The 9,958-nt window shown below is 42.0% G+C and overlaps 1 protein-coding gene across 4 annotated transcripts in view; it reads right to left on the bottom strand.

Moving 5' to 3' along the window:
• LOC118396756 (semaphorin-3E-like) overlaps positions 1-9,280 on the bottom strand; it is a 53,133-nt gene extending 43,853 nt beyond the window's left edge. For 2 of the 4 annotated variants that reach the window (XM_035791170.2, XM_035791169.2), the window contains exon 1: positions 8,112-9,280. In XM_035791170.2, the coding sequence (XP_035647063.1) occupies positions 8,112-8,214 (103 nt within the window). In that variant the 5' untranslated portion in view covers positions 8,215-9,280. The remainder of the gene's footprint in view (positions 1-8,111) is intronic. The other 2 variants (XM_035791167.2, XM_035791168.2) reach the window with 1 other exon arrangement.
• Between the last annotated feature and the right edge of the window lie 678 nt (positions 9,281-9,958).

Here is a 9,958-nt window from a genome sequence, read left to right as displayed (position 1 = left end):
GTCCCTAGTTATACTGTCCCTAGTTACTCTGTCCCTAGTTACTCTGTCCCTAGTTATAGCAAGTCAATTGGTCCAATGCCTGGCTCTCTGTGGTATTACTTTAGCTAATAACTAGATTTAGACTCTGAAAAAACTGTCTGTGTTGGAATCCTAGTGAAGGTCCAGCTTCCAGCCAAGTGTGAGGACAGAGATAGATGGAGATGGTAGAAGAGAGATAAATCATGTGTTGGCTCCGTCTCTCCCTCCACCCCATCACTTCATTTGTCCCGTTGCCTCCACCACACCATACTCTGACACATGCCAGCAGTCAAAACCTCTCATTAAACATACAGCATAATATAACACTTGTTTTACCATGAAGAGTTCACTACACTGCCACAATATGCAGATGAGCAGAACCAGAATCACATTTACTCACCAAAAATACATTTGCAGGTACAGGAATCTGACTTTGTGAAATGGTGTTTCCACAATAAACAGAATATACAGACAGACAATACAAAAGGAGACAGACAACATATGAGGCAAGACCGCATATCATTTCAAGTAATGTAATGTATTCTACAGCTCTATTGTTTTTCATTGTGTTTTTAATAAGGAGTTCTGTTCTATTCATTGTAATACAATGGCCAGACCAATCCCTCTGGAAACTATCTTTAGACAATCAGACAGATGGGACAATTGACCACTAGGATTTAAGAGTTTTGATTGGCTGAAAGCCCTGCCCAATGAGAGTGTATTAGGCTCTCATAAAGTGTGTTTAAGGTCTTTGGAGGAGCTGCATGCAGAGCAGCTTCAGGTCTGTTCTGCTTTGGAAACTGGAGACAATCGGTGATTGCAACTCGATACAAAAGCAGATTTTCAAAACAAATTGATAGGAATGAGAGGAAATCGAGATTATAGTTGATGGAAAAGATCAACAGTGTTGGAAAAGAGTTGCGCTTACACGTGGTGAAATGTTCAGGAAGAGAGGCAGGAGAGGAAAGAGAGAGATGAGTGGAATGAAAAAGTGGAGAAAGAGATAGTGATAATATAAACACAGAAGACAAGATGAAATCTCAATGTCAGAGCTCTGAGATGGAAACTCTGATAACATTCCCAAAATAATTCTGACTTGTAAACTCAGTCCTGGAGGATGTCCATCTGAGAGCATATTTCCACGGACCTAAAGGGTAGACTGGATTGATCTCTACAGTACTGTAACACCTTTAAGTCAGACGGAAACTGGGTCATACATCTCTGATGACTACATCCATGATTTCAAACAAACTCCTCCACATCCAGAGAAATACAACCAGATAGATTGTGATAGTTAATATTGTGATAGTTTAGTTCCTCAGGACTAATAACAGAGACTTTAATCACATTCCTCTCTTTTCCAGATCCGCCTTCAAGGCCTGCACATGGTAAAGTATTCACATTATTCTGTGTGTGTGTGTGTGTGTGTGTGTGTGTGTGTGTGTGTGTGTGTGTGTGTGTGTGTGTGTGTGTGTGTGTGTGTGTGTGTGTGTGTGTGTGTGTGTGTGTGTGTGTGTGTGTGTGTGTGTGTGTGTGTGTCTCAGTGTGTCGGTAGGTCGGTGTAAATCAAAGCTGGCAGAGACCATGAGACACATATTATTAAAGCTTAGATGTTTTTCATTCCATAATGATAGGATCCACCAGCAGCCTTCTACAGCATGCTCTACCAGCCAGAACACGCTACAGGAGAGAAGGGGGGACACCCTAGACCCACTACAATTCTCATATCGCCCCAGCAGATCCATCGCCATGCAAGAATGCTGTTCATCTCAGCCTTCAACACCATAGTACCCTCCAAGCTCATCACTAAGCTCAGGGCCCTGGGTCTGAACCCTTCCCTGTGCAACTGGGTCCTGGGCTTCCTAACAGGCCGACCCCAAGTGGTGAAGGTAGGCAACAAGACCTCCGCCACTCTGATCCTCAACACCGGGACACCACAGGGGTGCATGCTCAGCCCCCTCCTGTACTCCCTGTTCACCCATGACTGTGTTGCCTGATTAGCAACAACAATGAGACGGCCTAAAGGGAGGAGGTGAGAGTCCTGGCAGAGTGTTGCCAGGAAAATAATCTCTCCATCAGCGTCAACAAAATGAAGGATCTGATCGTGGACTACAGGAGACAGCAGAGAGAGCACGCCCCCATCCACATCAACAGGAATGGAGAGGGTCAAAAGCTTCAGGTTCCTCAGCGTGCACATCACTGACAACCCTGAAATGGTCCCTTTACACAGACAGTGTCATAAAGAAGGCGCAACAGCACAATTTGGTTTGGCCCCTAAGACCTTCACAAACTCCGACAAATGCACTATTGAGTGCATCCTGTCGGGCTGCTTCATCACCTGGTCCGACAATTGCACCGTCCGCAACCGCAGGGCTCGCTCATCGTCCGTTCTTTATTAAATGTTTTACTCCCCGTACCTGCATCGTCTCTCCAGTGTCATGGTATGTGACAGTTTTACTTTGAATATAGATACTTTTGTACCTGTTTCCTTCAGCATCTTCACACCTGGGATTCCTGGGATTGATTTGCACTTTTTGCACCAAAGTAAGTTCATGTCTAGGAGACAGAAGGCGTCTCCTTCCTGAGTGGTATGACGGCTGCGTGGTCTCATGGTGTTTATACTTGCGTACTATTGTTTGTACAGATGAACGTGGTACTTTCAGGTGTTTGGAAATTGCTCCCAAGGATGAACCAGACTTGTGGAGGTCTACATAATTTTTTCTGAGGTCTTGGCTGATTTATTTTGATTTTCCCATGATGTCAAGGAAAGAGGCATTGAGTATGAAGGTAGGCCTTGAAATACATTTACAGGTACACCTCCAATTGACTCAAATGATGCCAGCCTATCAGAAGCTATCAGAAGCTTTTAAAGCCATGACACCATTTTCTGGAATTTTCCAAGCTCTGTAAAGACACAGTCAACTTAGTGAATGTAAACGTCTGACCCACTGGAATTGTGATACAGTGAATTATAAGTGAAATAATCTGTCTGTAAACAATTGTTGGAAAAATTACTTGTCTCATGCACAAAGTCCTAACTGACTTGCCAAAACAATAGTTTGTTAACAAGAAATTTGTGGAGTGGTTGAAAAACTAGTTTTAACGACTCCAACCTAAGTGTATGTAAACTTCCGACTTCAACTGTATATACTGTATTCTAGTCATTTGCCCATCCTATATAAATTATATATATCTTTTTTCTTCAGGATTCTGTTTTTTATTATAATTATAATTTTTATAATTACTGCACTGTTGGAGCTAGAAAAGCAAGCATTTCTCTGCACCTGCGATAACATCTGCAAATCTGTGTACTTGACCAAGAAACTTCGATTTGATTTTGAGTAAGAGAATGATGGGGAAGAGACAGCGATGGAGTGGAAAAGGGTGGACTGAGGGAGAGGAGACATACAGCAGACAGAATGAAAGTTTGTTGAAGACCGAGTTCAGTATGAGAGAGCTTGAAATAGAACTTTGGAACAAGTTCATGGTGGATGGTGGTAACCACAGGCCTGTTCCAGTGCCCACCGTCTCTCCACTCCACTCCTCTCCACTCCTCTCCACTCCTCTCCACCGTCTCTCCACTCCTCTCCACTCCTCTCCACTCCTCTCCACTCCACTCCTCTCCACTCATCTCCACTCCTCTCCTCTCCTGTGGTGTCTTCCTCCATCTGTCTGCCTTTCTCTCTCTCCTTCCCTATCTCTTGCTCTCACTCTAACTCTTTCTCTTTCTCTCTCTCTGTCCCTCTGTGTGTGTAAATCAGTCAGTGGAGCTTCTCTCCCCCAGGTTAGTAATGACTCAGGTGAAATACATGTATGAATGTCAGTGTTATTACTGTAATTGAGGTGACGTTTATGACTGAACACATCAGCACAACTCAACACTCAGCAAGGGATTCTGTCAATATACCAGCCTAACACACTTCACTAACCAAACAAACCCATAACATCCCTCCCTTATTTCTGTTTCTCCTCTCCATTTCTACCATTTCTCATCTCTCTGTATTTCCTTCCCTGCGTCCGGGGCTCGTCTCTCCCTTATTTCCCTTCTTCTAGCATTCTCTTTCTTCATCCCTTTCTAGCTCTCCTTTCCTCCTCTCTCCCTTCTCTTTCGCTCTTCCTCCTACAGATGTAGGATCTTAATTTGATCACTCTTTTGTTGCTGAGAATTTGCACAGCAGGAAATGTAAACTTGTAGTGTATTTGAGTTTTAAGGATTCTAAAGTTTGTAATTCCACTTTAAAATGTCAGACTTGATTTACCCTAATAAAAAATGTATCAACCCCTACAGAAATGTCCAGAAATTAAAATCAACATAATAATTCACATTTCCTGTTCCTGCAGGATTATTTTCCTGCTGTAGCAAACTGGCTCAAATGAACATCCTACATCTGTATTTATTAAGGTAATTTACTGTACGATGTTATCTAAACTAGCATGGTGATAAGAGAGGGAAAGTATTACAAACAGGCCCCAGTGAACCTTCATAGTGGGGTACCATGTAGATAAACCACGCTGTTCTACTTCCAGGACAAACTCACTGCTTTGCACCTTACACAGATCCTATTTATTGACCAGGGAAATTCCACACATACTCTTAACTATGTCCGACACCTTTTTATGTGGAATTACAGTATGTGTTAGTGTTGCTATAGTGATCAAAGACACAGTGGAGAGAGAAGAGAGGTTGTGTTAACTACAGACTTAACTACAAAGACAGAACCTCATACTCCCTAAGATATAGACTGCAAATAATCAGATGAGACCACACACACACACACACACACACACACACACCACCACCATAAACTTACCAGTGTGCCCCTCTCTCATCCTACCATTATAACAGTAGAATGCCACATTGTGGAATGCCAGCCACCGTGGCCAGAGGAAGAAAACAATCCTCTAGTCAACAACAAGAAGTGTGCCGTTTTTAAATGTACAGTGCCAGTCAAAAGTTTGGACACACCTACTCATTCAAGGGTTTTCTTTATTTTTACTATTTTCTACATTGTAGAATAATAGTGAAGACATCAAAACTATGAAATAACACATATGGAATCATGTAGCAACCAAAAAAGACAATTCAAAATATATTTTATATTTGAGAGTCTTCAAAGCAGCCACCCTTTGCATTGCTTACAACTTTGCACACTCTTGGCATTCTCTCAACCAGCTTCATGAGGTAGTCACCTGGAATGCATTTAAATTAACAGGTGTGCCTACTTAAAAGTTCATTTGTGGAATTTCTGTCCTTCTTAAAACCTGTTAGGGTTAGGGGTCAGCATTTTCACTTTGGATTAATTGCGTGCCCATATTGAACTGCATCCTACTCTGTTCTAGATGCTAATATATGCATATTATTATTACTATTAGATAGAAAACACTCCAACGTTTCTAAAACTGTTTGAATTATGTCTGTGAGTATAACAGAACTCATAGGGCAGGCACATTTCCAAACAGGAAGTGGAAATTATGGGGCTGGTCGAATTTCAAGTCAAGGCCTATTCACATCCAAACAAGATATGGATATGTTCGCACTTCCTACGCCTTCCACTAGATGGGAGGGGAATGAGTCAGTGGTCTGTCAGAATGCCAGTTCCTGGTTGCGCACATTACTGTTGATATCGCCTGCGTTACATGACTCTGTAGACAAAAACGAATGCTCCGGTGGGAACGTTAATGGATATATATGAAAATAACATCCTGAAGATTGATTCTCTACTTAGTTTGACCAGTTTATTCGACCTGGAATATAACTTTTTGAAGTTTTCGTCCGAGTTCGCCTGGACCAGCGCCAGCTTTTGGACATGTGAACTAACCGTGCTAGCAAAAGCAGCTAATTGGACACTAGTAATGGACATTATGGAACAAAACAACGATTTATTGTGGAACTAGGACTCCTTGCACTGCATTCTGATGAAAGATCATCAAAGGTAAGGGAATATTTATGATGTAATTTCATATTTCTGTTGACTCCAACATGGAGGAGAAATATAGTTAAGTTTTAGCGCCGTTTTAGATTATTGCATAAAATGCTTTTTTCGTAACATTTTTTAAAAATCTGACACAGCGGCGGCTTAAGAACCAATTTGTCTTTAATTATATGTAAAACATGTATCTTTCGTCAAAGTTTATGATGAGTATTTCTGTTATCTGGCATAGCTCTCTGTAATTAGTCCGAATATTTTGGAGACATTTCTGAACATGGCGTCAATGTAAACCGAGATTTGTGGATATAAATATGCATATTATCGAACAAAACATAAATGTATTGTGTAACATGATGTCATATGAGTGTCATCTGATAAAGATTATCAAAGGTTAGTGTTTCATTTTATCTCTAATTCTGCTTTTGTGTGATCTTTGGCTGGGAAAAATGGCTGTGTTTTTTTGGATTTGGTGGTGTTCTAACATAAATATATGTTGTGTTTTCGCTGTAAAACATTTTAAAAACTGGACACGATGGGTAGATTAACAAGATGTTCATCTTTCATTTGCTGTATTGGACTTGCTAATGTGTGAAAGTTAAATATTTCAAAAAAATATTGTAGAATTTCCCGCGCTGCCTTTTCAGCAGAATGTTGGGGTGAGGTTCCGTTAGCGGAACGTCTGTCCTAGACAGGTGTTAATGTGTTTGAGCCAATCAGTTGTGTTGTGACAAAGAAGTGTTGATATACAGAAGATATCACTATTTGGTAAAAGATCAAGTACATATTATGGAAAGAACAGCTCAAATAAGCAAAGAGAAACGACAGTCCATCATGACTCTAAGACATGAAGGTCAGTCAATAGGGAAAATTTCAAGAACTTCAAAAGTTTCTTCAAGTGCAGTCGCAAAAACCATCAAGGGATATGATGAAACTGGCTCTCATGAGGACCACCACAGGAAAGGAAGACCCAGAGTTACCTCTGCTGCAGAAGATACATTCTTTAGAGTTACCAGTTTTAGAAGTTGCAGCCCAAATAAATGCTTCACAGAGTTCAAGCAACCGTTTTTGGTTTCGTGTATTTGTGAGACGCAGAGTAGGTGAACGGATGATCTTTGCTTGTGTGGTTCCCACCGTGAAGCATGGAGGAGGAGGTGTGATGGTGTGGGGGTGCTTTGCTGGTGACACTATCAGTGATTTATTTAGAATTAAAGGCACACATAACCAGCATGGCTACCACAGCATTCTGCAGCGATATGCACTCCCATCCCATTTGCGCTTAGTGGGAGTATCATTTGTTTTTCAACAGGACAATCACCCAACGCACCTCCAGAAGGAGAGTGATGGAGTGCTGCATCAGATGACCTGGCCTCCACAAAAACCCACCTCAACCCAATTGAGATGGTTTGGGATGAGTTGGACCGCAGAGTGAAGGAAAATAAGTGCTCAGCATAAGTGGGAACTCCTTCAAGTTTGTTAGAAAAGCATTCCAGGTGAAGCTGGTTGAGAGGATGCAAATAGTGTGCAAAACTGTCATCAAGGAAAAGGGTGGTTACTTTGAATATTCTAAAATCGATTCTAATTTTTTTTTGGTTATTCCATATCTGTTATTTCATAATATTGATTCCTTCAATATTATTCTACAATGTATAAAAAAAAATAAAAAATAAAGAAAAACCCTTGAATGAGTAGGTGTGTCCAAACTTTTGACTGTTTCATGTTCTGTGGGGACCCCAGGAAGAGTAGCTGCTGCTATTGCAACAGCTAATGGGGGATCCTAATAAAATACCAGGACAATCACAAGGAGGAAACACACTTTACAATGTCATAGATGAGTTTAGGTCCTCTTTCATCTTACATAGAGTAATCTCAAATACTCATTAACATTTTCTAACATCAGAGATGATACTGTGGCTGATACACTTAGTGATGAATACGAGCAGTTTAGTAAAGTAATACCTCATTTCTCCAAGTTGTTAAGGGGTTGTGCAGAGGTGTCTATTAGTAAACATTCTATATTGTCACGGACACACCTGCCGTGACATAAACGGAATAAAAATGTTAGCATGCTTTGACTAGTTAGGACTATAGAGAACACTGTGCATGAATATGTCATTAATGATGACGCTTAGCCAGCACTCACATACTAACGTTCCTGATTCCTACCTTTATGGGAGAGTCGTATTCTGGGGTAGACGCTCTGGGCTGAGTGTGCTGAGCTCAACAGGAAAACACTCAGAATCAGAGACACATTCTTTACACACTCCATCCTGACAAAAATACACCGAAGAGGGAGTAAGCCAATCCAGTGTAAATCACTACTTAAGTCCAAGGGAAGTGTAGGAAATATCCACCTGGTAGAGTCCAGGCTCTATGACCAGAGTATGTTATAATGAATCAGATATACAGTTTCATCATCAATCTTTCCTCCATAGGAAAAGGCAGCAATCCAGTCTCTGACCACAGGTATTGCAGGTAACTCAGCCCTCCGAGAGGGAAGAATCCACCGTTTCTTTCTACTGATCTCCAAGTGGAGCTGTACTGTTCTGTCTCAGTCTGTAGGAACTACTGCAGTATTGTGTCCATCTTTATGAGAGGAGATCCTACAGGACTATGATTCAATGATTGAGAGGTAGTGAGGAACTTAGCTCCTAAAACCAATTGCTTCAGGCGAGAGAGAGTACTCCAGCTGTTACAGCCCGAGCTGCATAAACACTGCTGCTCTCTGTCCGTCTGTCCCGACTGACTGTCGTTCTTGTGGCAGCCTGGCAGGGATGTTGTATCTTCTTTATGTCTGAACAAATGAAGGAAAAGAAATACTGCTGATAGTCCTTCCAAAGTGTTGCTGTGTGTTCTGTCATTCTGGCTAAGGCAGCATTGTGGTATCCTCAGCTTGTGTTCTTCCAGGATCCAACAGAGTCAGTGTCTGGCCACTAGCCCAGGAGAAGCAGGAGAGGCAGAGGGAGACACTCTCTCTTTCTCTCTGTCTCTCTTGTGATGTTTCTCTTGTGTTCTCTCTCTTTCCCCCCTCTGATCAGGCAAGGAGGATCCAAACAACTGTGCTCACTAATGTGTACTGCTTCCACTCCTCAGAGCAGAGGATACATACCAGTGTGTGTGTGCCATTCATTAATTCATTAATTTTCCTTCTCAAGGCTGACGATTGACTCCTGCTAATGAGAAGAAACCTCTCTCTCTTCCTCTCTCTTTCCCCACTCTCTCTCTCTCTCTCTCTCTCTCTCTCTCTCTCTCTCTCTCTCTCAGTCTCTCTCCTATCTCGCCTCAATTTCGCTCTCTCTCGCAGTCTCTCTCTCTGACAGCTGAAGTGCAGCCTGCAGGGTGTATCTTAGGGTCAGCCTCTCCCCCGCTCTGCTCCAATAAATACTGCTTCTCCACACGCCACACAGCACTGCACCGCACAGTGCAGCCCACCACCTCTCATCTCCTCTCCTCCCTCTCTCCCTGTCCCCCTCCACTTCTTCCCCCGACCGCCCTTCTCCTGCAGCATTAATATGGACCAGAGCCAAAGTTTATCCTGACTCTAGTTTCTCCCTCTTCTTTTATCTCCTTCTCTCTCTTTCCTTTCCCCTCTGACCCGTATTTCTCACTCTTTATTAGCTTTTTGTTTAAAATTGTATCTCCACTGTATCTCTCTCATTCCCTTGCTCTCTGTCTCACTTCTCCCCCTCTTCTCTCTCACCTGTCTGAAGCCCTGTTATTAGTGTGTTCTCTTCTCCAGAAGATCCTGCTGTTATTGTCTGTTCTTTCTCCAAGCTGTGTGTTTGTGTGTAGCCTGTGACAGATATGGTCAACACTCCTTATTGTGTTTATAACAGTGAACAAATGTCCACCTCTTTGGAGTCCTTGGTTTTCTTTTTTGTCTTTCCATGTTCTTCAAGGAGACCATTTCTGTGAATCTGATTATCTTCAATTACATGGATCTATTTGAAACGTTACAGTTATTTTGCTCACTGAATTTTGTGCATTCTGCATGATGAAAGTGTTGTGTGTGT

The sequence above is a fragment of the Oncorhynchus keta genome, chromosome 17 (assembly GCF_023373465.1).
Source record: "Oncorhynchus keta strain PuntledgeMale-10-30-2019 chromosome 17, Oket_V2, whole genome shotgun sequence".
NCBI classification, from domain to species: Eukaryota; Metazoa; Chordata; class Actinopteri; order Salmoniformes; family Salmonidae; genus Oncorhynchus; species Oncorhynchus keta.
Note: the sequence above shows the minus strand (reverse complement) of the source record. Positions and strands in the feature narration are given on the sequence as shown.